The sequence below is a fragment of the Cucurbita pepo genome, chromosome 11 (genome assembly GCF_057944985.1).
Source record: "Cucurbita pepo subsp. pepo isolate OVF chromosome 11, ASM5794498v1, whole genome shotgun sequence".
Classification (NCBI taxonomy): domain Eukaryota; kingdom Viridiplantae; phylum Streptophyta; class Magnoliopsida; order Cucurbitales; family Cucurbitaceae; genus Cucurbita; species Cucurbita pepo.
The window spans coordinates 16,807,146-16,820,938 of NC_141808.1; the positions used below are offsets into that span (position 1 = coordinate 16,807,146).

The following is a 13,793-nucleotide window of genomic DNA, read 5'->3' on the forward strand; positions in this document are numbered from 1 at the left end:
AATTTTATCAGTATAACGACTCACGGAGTTTGAGAAAGCCACTATTACCCAACCTAGGGTTTATATCTCAACATTTGAAAATTTCTCGTCAAATAGCAAACCCTAACTCCATTATGCCAACAAAAGACCGATAAGAATTCGAAATGATTCGAGAAAATAGATTTCAGTGACTCAGTCTAATTTTCTCGGAGATTGACTTACTTGGAGCTCTGAATACGATATGGCGACGGTTCCGGTGGCCAAAAAAGGGAACTGAAACGAGGAAGCCATTTTCGTAGAGAGAATCCGGCGACGGGAAGATTGGTAAATTGAAGAACGATGAAGGAAAAGACGGGACGCAACAAAATTTGGCAGGAGGTCGACTTTTATAAGGAAATGAAGCCGCTGAAGAGCGGGAACTTCGTTCGTGGGATCACACAATTTTAAATTTTAAAATAATAATTTTCAAATTATTAAAAGAATTATCCATTTTATATTTTTTTTTACGGCTAATAGTTAATATTTTATCCATTTGATTATATTTCAATCCTCTTTAGGGAACTCAAATCATATTTTTAAAAAAATTAGAAATATTTTTTACATTTAACTATAAATTTAATTCTAGAATATTTTTTAATCTTTGAAAAATATTTTTACTAAATATTTTATATTAATTATTAAACTAATTATTAAATTTTATTTAATAGATTAAATGGAAAAAATTATCCCTAAATTGTAAATCTACCCAAAATAATAATAAGAATAATAATCTCGAGGATATATATATATACGATATAATCTCTGAGCCATATTTTGAGGCTCTTGGACATAAAACTAAGTATTTCATTATCTGACTTGAAAATCTTCCCGATAGCTATTGATAATGACGGTACTCAATCTAAATATAGCACAATACTACCTTAGCATCGTCGGTTTTTCTCCCCGAGCTATGCGACTATCAGTTCTTCCCGACCATAGTTCAAATATTTATTAAATTTTGCAAATTTTCTTGGCAATAATAAAATAAGCACGTATGTTCTCTTTTTTGTAATTTATACTTCCAATTCAGCCACTCGACTTACAGGTTCGAAGAGGGAATCGATTTCTTTGTCGTCGACATCGTCCAAGGCTGACGGGTTCCATTTTGGATTCTGCCAGTTCATAAGATCAAACACATTGTGATTATAAATTTTAAGCTCGAAAAACCTGAAATTATTTGCGAAAATGGTTTGTTTGTTTTCTTACAAATTTTCGTCGTTTTAAGCTAAACGTTAGTATAGAATCTAACCTGATCTTTATCCACCAAAACAGCTCGAACTCCTTCAGCAAAATCATTGCGCAGGGACGATCTTAAAGCGATACGATACTCCGTTCTCATAACGCCGTTCAGCTGCACACCCTCCCATACAAAGAGGAAGCACGTTACTACGTAAACTATGTCGAGTTTCGAGCAATTAAAAGCACGAACGAAAAAATCTCGAACTCACAGTCGATAATTCGTCGTTACGCTTTCCGTGTGCAGCAGCTGCAACTTTGGAGAAATACTTTTGTGTCAATGCAAGTGAGAAGGGAGCGCCTTTTCCAATTCCTTGAAGACATTCTTTAGCCCATTCCGCCACTGCATATACAAAAACATGACCCATCAGTGACCGAACAAGGCCAGCTCGTGTCTTTAGGGTCAGCAGGTCGAGCCTGCGGTTCTAATGATTCCGTAGATACAAAAAGAGCTACTCCCCTATCATCCGCTGTTCCCACATTTCCAGTTTCCCGAAGAATTCGAGGATTTCGGCGACGTTCTTTAAGACATCATATAATCAATCAAACATACCTGAAGAATTTGAATCCTGTTGGTGTTTCTTTAGTTCTTCAACCGTCTCCTTAACCGACTTTTCGGCATCAAAGCACGAAACTATCTGAGGTAAGTGTAACTTCAACGAGGATGGAGACTCGGGGTCGCAACTGTATTTTGTCAGGAGCGTTTTTATATCCTCGTGAGGATCCTCGGAACTGTAAAAGAATTAAACAATCGACCATCACGGACCATCCAACTTCGAAAATAACGATTAACAGAATGAAAAAACATCGATAGAAGATGTTTGGAAATTTACAAGTTAGCAGTCAAGAGTCGTTCTTTCAGTGAACTCAAATTCGTAGACGGAACGTAATGCGTTCCGAGACCAACATAGAGCGCATCAGATGGCGATGAAATTTTTTTACCAGTCAGTCCAAGGTATGCACCTACAGAGTGATGAATGATTACAGAACATTTACGAAAACAAAACGTTTGAACGTTCGGGGAAAATAAGGATTCGAACAAAAACAGCTCGAGATAACGATGACGTACCAACTGATCCTTCTCCTGGACCTTGAGCTGCTATGTATGAAAACCCAACATCAGGGAACAAACCAATTCCATTTTCAGGCATGGCTAGAAGGGTCCTCTGAGTTAAAACCAATATAGCCGAACGTGTACAGTTAGGGGCAAAAACGACATTCTTGGACCGATATAATAACGAAAGGTACATGTCAGCAGAACGGGGAAGATTTACGTACCTCTGTGATGATCCTGTAACGACCGTGACCTGATAAGCCAATCCCGAACCCCATTGTTATGCCATCCATGAAGGATAAGTATGGCTTCTTGTAATCAGAAATTTTGCAAATTAAAGAATACTCAGCTGTGAATACCTGACAGAGAAACGTCATAAGAATTTCAAATGCAATATAGTTTGTGAAGAAATTACATTTGATTCAAACGGAAAATATCTAGTCGTCGTTTTCGTTCAAATCAAGACGAACTAAAGAGATCGTTTGCATTTGAAGGAACTTTCTGGCTTGAAAAAGTATATGTAACAGCCTAAGCCCACCGCTAACAGATATTGTCCGCTTTGGCCTGTCACGTATCATTGTCAGCCTCACGGTTTTAAAACGCGTCTACTAGGAGGAGGTTTCCACGCCCTTATAAGGAATGCGCTTTGTTTCCTTCTCCAACCGATGTGGGATCTCACAATTCACTCCCCTTGGGGTGTTAGCGTCCTCGCTGACACACCGCCCAGTGTCTGGCTCTGATACCATTTGTAACAGCCCAAGTCCACTGCTAACAAACATTGTCCGTTTTGACCCATTACGTATCGCCGTCAGCCTCACGATTTTAAAACGCATCTACGAGGGAGAGGTTTCCACACCCTTATATGGAATGCTTCGTTCCTCTCTCCAACTGATGTGGAATCTCACAATCCACCCCCTTGGGGGCCAGCGTTCTCATTGGCACATCGCCCGGTGTCTGACTCTGATACCATTTGTAACAGCCTAAACCCACCGCTAACAGATATTGTCCACTTTGGGCCCATTACGTATCGTTGTCAGCCTCATGGTTTTAAAACGCGTTTACTAGGGAGAAGTTTCCACGCCCTTATAAGAAATGCTTTGTTTCCCTCTCCAACCGATGTGGGATCTCACAATTCACTCCCCTTGGGGGGTCAGCGTCCTCGCTGACACACCGCCCAGTGTCTGGCTCTGATACCATTTGTAACAGTCCAAGCCCACCGCTAACAAACATTGTCCGTTTTGACCCTTTACGTATTGTCATCAGCCTCACGATTTTAAAACGCGTCTACTAGGGAGAGGTTTCCATACCCTTATAAGGAATGTTTCGTTTCCCTCTCCAACCAACGTGGGATCTCACAGTATCAAACTGCTCAGAAGAAACTAATCATATGGTCGGGCTTATTTTTAAGAAAGTGTTACGACATGTTCTTAAAACGTTTTCCCCTCTTTGCGGTTCGTGGAAGAGCAAAGAGATTAAGCAAAAAGAAGACCTCAATCATATCTGGTAATTGGTTTTTGGTCATGATCTGCTTCACATCACCACCTGTGAATAGACTAATACTTCAGTTATTAAGAACCAATATTTCAACTAAGAGGATTGCACCTCAATGAAACTTTAAAAACTTGGTTAAAATACTACTCGGTTCGTGTACTTCGGGTTCCATTTTAGTCCCTGTACTATAAATGGTTCGAATGTAATCGTTGTACTTTCAATAAATCTTAAAAATAGGACTGAAATTGGAAAAGATACCTCGGGAATTTAGATGGCCTTTTTATACCGTCTTACCTGCACAAAAGGCACGAGACGAGCTTCCCTCGACAAGGACACATTTGACCGTTGGATCTTCCTCCCATTCGTCGAGATACTTTTTGTATTGTATATCCATATCTGCATAGTCAATAAAGTTTAATACAGAAAGTAAATCATCATCAAACCAAACCAACATAGAGACATCAGAAAAACACCTTACTTTGTTTTTGCTCATAAAGTTAAGACACTATCATTGCTCTTAACGTTTTAAGCACAATGATTGTGTTTTTGAACTATGTCTTTGCAACAAGCTGTCCAAATGTGTGTGTGTGTGTTTTTTACAAAAATTTTAATAATTCTTGCTTCGCTGTGACCGCTCAATAATGAAAAATCATTGTATATCGTAGAATTTTTGTAACAGTTCAAGCCCACCGCTAGTAGATATTGTCTTCTTTGAGCTTTTCTTTTCGGGTTTTCCCTCAAGGTTTTTAGAACGTGTCAAATAGGGAGAAGTTTCCACACCCTTACAAGAATGTTTCGTTCCCCTCTCCAACCGATGTGGGATCTCACCATCAACCCCCCTTTGGGGCCCAGCGTCCTAGCTAGCACACCGCCTCGTGTCCACTCCTCTTCAGGGCTCAGCCTCCTCGCTGGCACATCACCCAGTGCCTGAATCTGATACCATTTGTAACAGCCCAAGCCAACCGCTACCTGATATTGTCCTCTTTGGGCTTTCCATTCCGGGCTTTCCCTCAAGGTTTTTAAAACGCGTATCCTAGGGAGAGGTTTCCACTCTCCAACCAATGTGGGATCTCACAATCCACCCCCTCCGAGGCCCATTGTTCTTGCTGGCACATCGCTCGGTGTCTAGCTCTAATACCATTTGTAATAGCACAAGCCTACTGCAAGCAGATATTGTCCTTTTTGAATTTTCCCTTCCATGCTTTCCCTCAAGGTTTTTTAAAACGCGTTGCTGGGGAGGTTTCCACACCCTTATAAGAATGCTACGTTCCCCTCTTCAACCGATGTGAGATCTCACAACTTTTCTCTTCTCTCTTCTCTGCAGAAAAACCTCCTACCGTTGTGACTGAGCAAGGAGATGGCTCTCAAAGTATTGGATCCTCTGGACCTTTAGGCTCACAAAACACACAGCAAATGGCGGCACAGACTCGTCATGGACGAGGCCCATAAGCTAAAAGCTGTGAATCAACCATTTGCTATGGAAAAATCTGGCGTTACCAAACTTAAGAAGCTACAGGATTTTCTCACCCAACACACTAACAGGATTTTCTCACCCAACACACTAACAGAGTTTGGAACCATGGATCTCCACAATGGTATGATATTATCCACTTTGAGTATAAGCTCTCATAGCTTTACTTTGGTTTCTTCAAAAGGCCTCGTACTCGTACCGACGGAGATAGTATTCTTCACTAATAAACCCATGATTTTCCACTAAATTAACCAATGTGTAACTCACTCCCAATAATCCTCAACAATAACCGTCTCAATTCGCTATGGTAACTCAGAAAGTATTGGGCGCTTTCGCCGATTTCCACAAGTTAAGAAATGCTGTTTTCCACTTGAATCGGCATAAAATTATCAGAACAATCGATATTACGAAGCTCAACTCCCAAATTTCAGACGAAAGTAAACTAAAGCCACATTCATACATTCCTCAATTTATAAACTAAATTCAGAAGCCTCAATTTATAAACTAAATTCAGAAGCGATCAGATGCAATAGAACAAAATAATGAAGGAAATGAACCTAAGTTCATGGCATTGAGAGCTTTGGGGCGATCGAGAGTTATAACCGCGACGCCATTCGGATGAACGTTGCCCTTGACAAACTCGTCCGCGCCGGCCATGGCCGCCAAGGCTCGCCGGGAGACGGAATTGGAAATGATGTGGAAGAGATTGGGAGAGGGAAAGCTCCGAGAGAAAGAAACCGTAGAGGATTTGAATAAGAACTGTGAAGCTTTAAATCCGAGCAAACTTCGCATGTTGTGTTTTGCTCTTTTTTTGGTTTTTGTTTCCTTTGGTGGGCAGGCCGAAAGGCGAGACCAGTGCAGGTGAGAACGGCAAGGAAAGCAGACCTTCTCGACCACGGTAAAAACGTCGACGTTTTTGTTGGAAAAAAAAAAACGGAAGTGAAAAGGGGATGGAGTGTACAATACGAATAATTAGAGAAACAAAATTCAATCAAAATAATGTTGTGCATTTTTTTTCTAATGGATTAAAAAAATCAATTAAGTTAATTAATATGAGTTGAGTTATAACTTATTTGGATTAAATTAAAATAAATTAATTTTTTTATTTGGATTAAATTAAAATAATGAAAATTTTATAGGGAGAGATGTCTGTAAGTTTTCTAAAATTAGTTTAGATTGAATGGAAACTGTCCAAATTGATTGTGAATTTAATTTTTGAAAACAAATAAATGAATATTTTACCTATTAAATTTTATTAATACTGAAATAAATTTTTGAATAAATGAAACAAATTATTCAATTAGGTTAAGATCATAGGTTGTGTTAAAAAAATTTATAATCAATTAAATCGGGTCTAAAAATATCTCAATCTAACCTATAATTAATTTCCTTAATTAAGAACTTCAATTGCAAATTTCTTAATAAAATAAATTTTTTATATAATCCATTTGTATCAAATTTTGATATTTTAGAATTAAAAAATGTAATTTATCTGACCTACAAATTACCAAACTAAAACAAAATTATAGAAACTAAACAGATTTGTTAGAGCGGGTCCCCCTTGATTTTTATCAAACAAAACCAATCATTTCCAACAAAATAATAATAATAATAAAATTCATTTGAAAAAGAGAAATATTTGCCGAATATTGAATGGTTTGTCGTGAGGTTATGCTCAAAGTGGATAATATCATATCATTGTTGGAGAGTCGTGTTCGTCTAACAAAAAGAAATTACAGGGTTTTTTTTTTTTTTTGCCGAATATATTGTTGAATTATAAAGTAATTTTTGTATATAATTAATAATTGATGAAAAAAATAGTAAAAAACATGTTGAAGCTACAAAAAAAAAAAAAAAAAAAGTACACATTTAAAAAAAAAACATTGCAAATTACAAACACAACATAAAAAAACGTAAAATATTTTTGAGCCAGAAAACCAGTCCATGTCCATCACCAGCCTAAGCTAACTCTTAGTATAAGTATTGCTATCTCATTCTACAACACCAATAGGAGTCAAATCCGTCCTACTACACGGGATACAAGAAAGTCAATTTCTGCATTGCTCAAACAATAAGAAAATATCCTCGAGATCATAAGTTTAAATTCTCCCACATGTTGAACTACAAAAAAAAAAAAAAAAAAAAAAAAAGTTTCTAGGAAAACCGACACGTTTTATCCAATTTGATCAACAAAATTCATACGGGGCAGGGTCGAGCGATAAAACAACGCTTGAGAGAGAGAGAGAGATTCTAAATAGAAGCTGAGAGTAGAATCAAGATCACTATTATGTACTCCCTTAAATTAAAAGCAATGATCAAAGAGACTCTAAATAACATATATATCCTCCATGATTAAATTATAATAATGTTATGTTTCAAATGCAGTTGGAGTCTTTGAGAGATAAACAAATGCCTCCAAGCATTACCTCCAATAGCAAATCACTTCTACAACGGCCGATCCAATTTTTAGCATGGGATAAAAATACCTGCACAAGAATGGAAAACAATAGGGAGGTCAATGTAAATTGAGTAACTTTTACAATATGGCCAACAGCAATCATCATCTAAGTTAGAAGGCGACGCCCTTATTCCGTCTCGTCCCGTCCCGTCCCGCCCGTCCCTAGAACTTCTGGCTTAATTAGCTTCGCAGCCTCTTGCAGGAAATGATATCAGAAAATGAATCAACCAACTGCCCTGCCAAGCTGCAAGGATCGTCAATGAGGGTTTGAATAAAGGAGTTAACGACTCGTCGTTCGCGCTCGGTTGATCTCAAGCTATACCATGTTAGCAGTTTCAATCTGAATTCCTGCTTTATATATCCTTCACATTCTAGCCATCTGATTATCTTTACACAATATTCAAAATTCTCATCCAAACAACAAGAACCAATGGAATTCCGGAATGGAGATCCATTTATCAGAGTGCTGTCACAATCATGAATCTCTTCATTCGAGCTGCTACCCCTTTTCCTGCACAATGCCACCCCGGAATCAACAGCAGATGCATCACCTCTCCTCCCGCCCGTCCATGTTTGAGAGTCGCCGCTACCGTGCGATCTCACCAGACCATTCTTTTCCTTGTCATGAGATGCAGCATCGTCATCTGCCTCAACAACCTGCTGCAATGTGCATTCATCGTCCTCGTCTCTCGAGGACTCGAACGGAGGAGTTACCTCTTCATTCAAGTCGGGAACTGAGACCACATTCAAGTCGAGATCACGGGAAACAGGTGGCAGCTGTTCTTCTGGGGTTTCAGGTTTGACCACCTTGCCTACTCCTCCACAGCATTTTTCAGCATCAGCACAGCAAAACCCTTCATTGTAGCCCTGATCTTGATCACAAGGAAGATGCAGAATCTTTTCAAGATCTCGAACCTTAAACTGAGATGGCGACCCAAAAACTTTGGTGTTGTCAGGCCCCATCTTGCTACAAGAACTTCCTTCAATATGAGCATGCTCTCTTTTACAATTTGAACTGGCTGCCAGTTTTGAATTTTTGGAAATTATCTCCACACTCTTAGTAAAGCACCTTGCTTCGGAGTGACCCAAGTCGCCATTATCAGTATATGAAATGATTCTAAAGGTGTATTCCGTGCATGGCTTCAGATTGGATATCATAATTCGCCTTTGAGATCTTGGAAATACACAAATGGGATCTTTCATGTGCAATTCTTCTCTATTTTTACCATACCAGAGTTTGTATCCTTTGACACTGTTTGATGATGCATTAGACAGCTCAACAAGAATCATTACAACAGATGAAGATGCTATCTCTTCAAACAAAAACTTACAAGCAGCTGGAAGAGAATCCTCTGCCAAAAGAAACCCAAAAGAAACGATAAGTAGATACCCAAAACAAATTAGAAGAGAATAAGTAGTATATGACTTAGAACCTCTGTAATTAGGATTCACATGAGGAGCAGTGGCCAGCCATTTATCTGCATTTTCAATTGCCAAAGAGCAGAGTGTCTGCACATCACCTGCCACCGAGAGTCTACTGACTATACCACGAGCCATCTTGGCTGAAATTCCATTCAATGGACCAACTTCAGCTTCTAATTTGACCTTCGCATCCTTTACAATTTCATGCATTTCTTTAAACCTCGAAGTCCCATCTAGGAGCCTGTAACTCATGTAGATCCTATAGCAAAGTACATCGACTCGACGAGCATCCCGTGCTATAATCAGCTGTTTCTTCCAACTTCTGTTGGCATTCATATATTTGCACAAAAATCCAATGAGTTCAAGGGAAAAATGTAAAACTCACTACATGTCATATAACTTGAATATCTTATTAACCAACAACCTATGGGTTTTATAACTACATGTAAGCACAAACCACAGAGCAATTGTTATATAAAACAACTACAAACTGGAAACCTTAATTGGTTCCCTGTCATGTCAACTGGCATCTAGTTCATCTAAAGTAGCTTTCTGAGGCAATATCTGATGTGAGAAAATAATTTCTGAAGTAACAAAAAGGATAAATGTGGATTGAAAAGCAAAATATTGGAAAATTACGTACCCAAGTATCCCGGTGACTTTACCGCAAGAGGCACAACAGTAGCTGCCATCAAGTTGCATCAATTGTCCAAGATCAACAACCCCAACCTTTTCACGTTGAATAGCACACTCAATGTGACAAGATAACCCACAAGAATCTCCTTCACCCGATTCGGTAGTGCATACCAGCCAAAGACTAGGGTCCTTATTGTCATCGTACAGGTGACAAATACAGCAAGAGCATCTCTTGCAAAAAGTGTCATCAATTGAAAGAACAGCTTTACAAGCCGAGTTTTTACAAATCCAGGAATTCGAATGCCCAAAATCCGCAGACTGGTCGGTAACTATGGGTAGACGAGAAGGATTTTCCGCCTTTCTGAGTTGCTTTCTAGATGAAGACTGATTGTTGAGGCTAGATGCAACCTTTTTTGTGTCTTGCTTCTTAACTGCCTTGTTGTTTATTCTTCGAAGTTCTGTCATTTTGCTTTTTGCCGATACCAAAATTTTCTGCTCCTTTTTAACAAGGGTTCGTAGAAGCTCCTTTTTTGGACCCGATTTCAGGAATTCTTGGAGAAGCTCTGGACTTTTAGAAACGTCATCAGAATGCCCATATTTCTCCGGAGTGCTTTGCACACTTGAAGAAAGGCTTTGAACACCAGAAACTGAACAGAAAAAGACATTTAGAACCATAAATGTTTTAGGAGCAAATCGAAGTTACATTTGATGGAAGGTGGGTGGGAGATCAGAAACAGAGAGAAAAGCATCAATACACACCATGCATGCATAACACATTATAAATATGCATGTTTGATGATTTTTCTCACCATGAAGATCCAAGTATTTGAAGGGAAAGAAGACTAATCTATTTGGAGTTCTTGAACAAGGATGATAATTAGAGCAAGCTATATGGTATTCACAGAGATCAAGTTCCCTTTTTCTGCTCACTCTCAAATTTTTTACCCTTTTCACGCTGAAGATAAATTTTCAGTAGTGTCCAAGAAGCACGTGAAACACATCAGTTTCATCTACCCTTCAACTCTTCCAACTTTCAAGTTTGATTGGGATTTTTTTGTTCCATCCAAAATTAGTCACTTCTTCCACAGAAATATGCTTCACTTCCCTAAAATTTAATTAGAAATATGATATTAGGTTACCTTTCTAACTTGTTGGATAAGGATATAGTATTCACCCCGAAATAATTTATTGCATTGCTAGAATCCTCTCTGTTTGTAGGAGAAAAGGTGGAGATTTCGTGCCTATGGTTGAGCTACAGTTGAAGTTCATCAAAGAAGTATCTTCGAAAGGAAAATCCTGCGGTTCAAGTCATCGATAAAAATGCAGGGTGGGAAACAAAATGAGAGAAGTAAGAACGTGCATAACCTTATACGACAGGATATTTTTGAGATTGTAGAAAAAAATGCCTTCAAAGCTAGTGTTTACTGCTCCCAAACCATCATAGATATCTAGGCTATATGTGAAATGTCCCAAAATCAGTTGGACAAAAGGGATCTGGTCATGTTTTCATCAACAAAAAAAGTGAGAGAGAGAGAGAGAGAGAGAGAGAGATGTTTCAATGCCAAGGCGAGATATTAAAAGAAGCGCCATGCACAAGAAGTTCTTGAAGAATTTCTCAGTAACCTTTGCAGTCAGCTGGGGCTCACAAGTTTCTTGCAGTGACCAATAAGCACGAAAAGGAAGAAGGTCTTCTTATTATTAATCATCAAAGAATCATTATTACAAGAAAACCTAGAGAAACCGCTTAAATTTTCATACCTTATCCACACCCCCATCATTTTCTAGAAAACTTCTTCTTTTCCTCTTCAAACTAGCATTACAAAGAAAAAACCATGTGTCTCGAAGATCTCAACCCAAATATTGTAGCTGGGAAGGCAATGGAAGAAAAGGTTCCTTGCTATTTTCCTCGTAAAGTTGAAGAGCACCAAGAATTGGACGGGATAAAGGAAAGCTGAAGAGCACCAAGAATTTAAAACATATCCTTGAGGCTCGCCTATTTTTTCCAACCAGTTAATAAAAATTATTATAAAAAAAAAGTAACAAACAAAAAATAATAATTATAAAAATAAAATAATAATAATAATAATAATAATAATAATAATAATAATAATAATAATAATAATAATAAAATAAAATAAAAAACCCACACCCATACACTCCAAAAGGTCTTTGAGTCTTCCTCTGGTCGGTGAATTCCAACCATAAAACCATGAAGTGATTAAGTTTTCAAATGGTGAAAAGACATTAGCCACTTGAAAGCAAAAGGGCTTACCTCAATCTTTAATTTGCAAGCACATTGAAGGGTGAACCTTCTATTGGCCGAGCAAATTGAAGGAATCTTTGGCTTTTGCTTTCTCTAGCTTTACAAAAAGCTTCTGCTTCATCATCTAATTTTCTTCAAGCAAATGGAAGGATTTTTTAGAACTTTGAGCCCGTATTGAAGGTTGAGGCCTAAGATTCATTGTTACAAATGAAAAGCTTGTCTTCAGTTATTCATTTGCAGCAACGGATGGAAGGATAAGCCTTCCGATTGCTCAAGTATATGGCAACAACAGTCTTTCAGAACTCGAAACCACATATGTGAAAGAGATTGCCCATATATTCATAAGTGCTCGTAGTAACAACGAATGAAGAGCATAAATTACAGGAATTCAATTTATGCATGTTGAGTTTTCCTAATCATTAAAGAGTACAAAACATATTTTGCATTTGTCGCTTATTGACAGGAAATGTAACAAGCTTGTTAAGCACCATATATTACTACATCATGATGATCTGAACAAAAAACATATGAAACTTAACAAATTTGACAATTTTTCCCTATGTGTGCAATTTTATCAATAGTTGGACGTGATCCCAGCTAAAAACTTCATCTAATCAAATAATTTCACGCCTCTATTCGCATTATAATTCCATGAAAACAGGCGCTTGTACAATAGAAACATAGAGACACAATTATGTCTAAACTAGATGGAAACTATACAGTGAGAAACGACATACCTCTAGCCATGAATTTTTCTTCTAAATCCATATTTCACAATTAGGAGTCATACATGCCCTGTAACAAAAAAAAAAATGTGAATGTCGGGATTGTCACAGAATGCAAAGAACAGGGGTCACGATAAGAGAAGGTCAAGGAAGTGACATAGCTACTAATTTATCTTCCGACTTATTCTCACACAAAATCAACGAGAACCATGGACTGAACCCGTTGAATTTGTCTGTTCCATTTTGAAAGAATACTCAAATCTTAGCTTAACTCTTCAATTGCCTCGTTTACTTTCATTGATCAATATGGTATCCTTAAAGAGCTAAAGAAAACACAATAAAACTACAATGTAGCTTCTCAGAGCTAACAAATCAAACATTCCATCAACAAAACGAAATCATATTTCCGCAGAAAAGCAAGCTTTCGCCTGGAAACGGAAATAAACCCGAAACTCGAAAGAAACAACAAACAGTCAAAGAATTGAAAACAAGAGAATAGTTCGGAAACAGAAATTTTCAACAGAGATAAACGGCGCAACATCCAGAAATTCCAAACAAACGAAAAAGTAAGCAAACAAGACAGCAAGTGACAAACAAGATAATGCTGAAAAACAAAAGCGATGGCGGATCTGAGAGCAGAAACAAGCCAAAACTAGAAAAACCAAACAAAATATCGACACAAGCATCAGCAACAAAGAAAATTCATCTCGCATAAGAAAGAAAACAAGAGAAAAATGGCGACGAACCTAGGGTTTTTGAGATGCCGAAATCAAAAGCTCTTCAGAGCAAGGCGCTCGCGCGAATCCGGAGAGAGAGAAAGAGAGGGAGCGAGGCGGGCCGTTCGTAGATGTTAGTTAATATTGTGAGAGAAGAGGAATCCGTGGGAGCGGCTCCTCATTCCAGTGAGGGAATACGGTGTAATGCACGCGCGAGATAAACAAGTGAGCGTAGACTGTTCCACTTTGATGCGGAGTTGGTTCTGACTCCTGAGAACAGAGCAGAATATGTCCGGGGAACCA

The 13,793-nt window shown here is 38.2% G+C and overlaps 2 protein-coding genes across 9 annotated transcripts; both read right to left on the minus strand.

Annotated features, from left to right (window-relative positions):
• Positions 1-736: 736 nt before the first annotated feature.
• On the minus strand, positions 737-6,145 carry LOC111804934 (3-hydroxyisobutyryl-CoA hydrolase-like protein 3, mitochondrial). Its single transcript, XM_023689767.2, has 10 exons — positions 5,828-6,145; positions 4,094-4,195; positions 3,798-3,850; positions 2,533-2,667; positions 2,324-2,420; positions 2,088-2,217; positions 1,808-1,986; positions 1,467-1,597; positions 1,268-1,369; positions 737-1,130 (listed from the first exon to the last, which is right to left on the minus strand). Exons 1-10 carry the CDS (start codon positions 6,060-6,062, stop codon positions 1,032-1,034), a joined length of 1,263 nt encoding a protein of 420 aa, XP_023545535.2. The 5' UTR covers positions 6,063-6,145; the 3' UTR covers positions 737-1,031.
• A 1,456-nt stretch (positions 6,146-7,601) lies between these two features.
• Positions 7,602-13,680, minus strand: LOC111805670 (VIN3-like protein 1). Of its 8 annotated transcripts, none has more exons than XM_087128413.1 (7): positions 13,521-13,668; positions 12,787-12,844; positions 12,059-12,173; positions 10,926-11,082; positions 9,794-10,433; positions 9,162-9,472; positions 7,602-9,080 (listed from the first exon to the last, which is right to left on the minus strand). In XM_087128413.1, the coding sequence occupies exons 5-7, from the start codon at positions 10,249-10,251 to the stop codon at positions 7,909-7,911; spliced, it is 1,941 nt and encodes a 646-aa protein (XP_086984539.1). In that variant the 5' UTR covers positions 10,252-10,433; positions 10,926-11,082; positions 12,059-12,173; positions 12,787-12,844; positions 13,521-13,668; the 3' UTR covers positions 7,602-7,908. The 8 variants fall into 8 exon arrangements, with proteins under 8 accessions (XP_086984539.1, XP_086984538.1, XP_023546600.2 ...); XM_087128412.1 differs by having other exon boundaries at positions 12,059-12,181; XM_023690832.2 differs by having other exon boundaries at positions 12,059-12,237.
• Between the last annotated feature and the right edge of the window lie 113 nt (positions 13,681-13,793).

Coding starts and splice junctions, on each gene's coding strand:
- LOC111804934 (XM_023689767.2), bottom strand. CDS start 6,062: ATGCGAAGTTTGCTCGGATTTAAAGCTTCACAGTTCTTATTCAAATCC. Junction 3,851..4,093: donor GTCTCGTGCCTTTTGTGCAG/GTAAGACGGTAT, acceptor GTCTATTCACAG/GTGGTGATGTGAAGCAGATC. Junction 1,987..2,087: donor CGACTCTTGACTGCTAACTT/GTAAATTTCCAA, acceptor ATTCTTTTACAG/TTCCGAGGATCCTCACGAGG.
- LOC111805670 (XM_023690828.2), bottom strand. CDS start 12,817: ATGGATTTAGAAGAAAAATTCATGGCTAGAG. Junction 10,434..12,786: donor AGAAAAATTCATGGCTAGAG/GTATGTCGTTTC, acceptor TTTTCTGTTCAG/TTTCTGGTGTTCAAAGCCTT. Junction 9,081..9,161: donor TGTGAATCCTAATTACAGAG/GTTCTAAGTCAT, acceptor TTCTTTTGGCAG/AGGATTCTCTTCCAGCTGCT.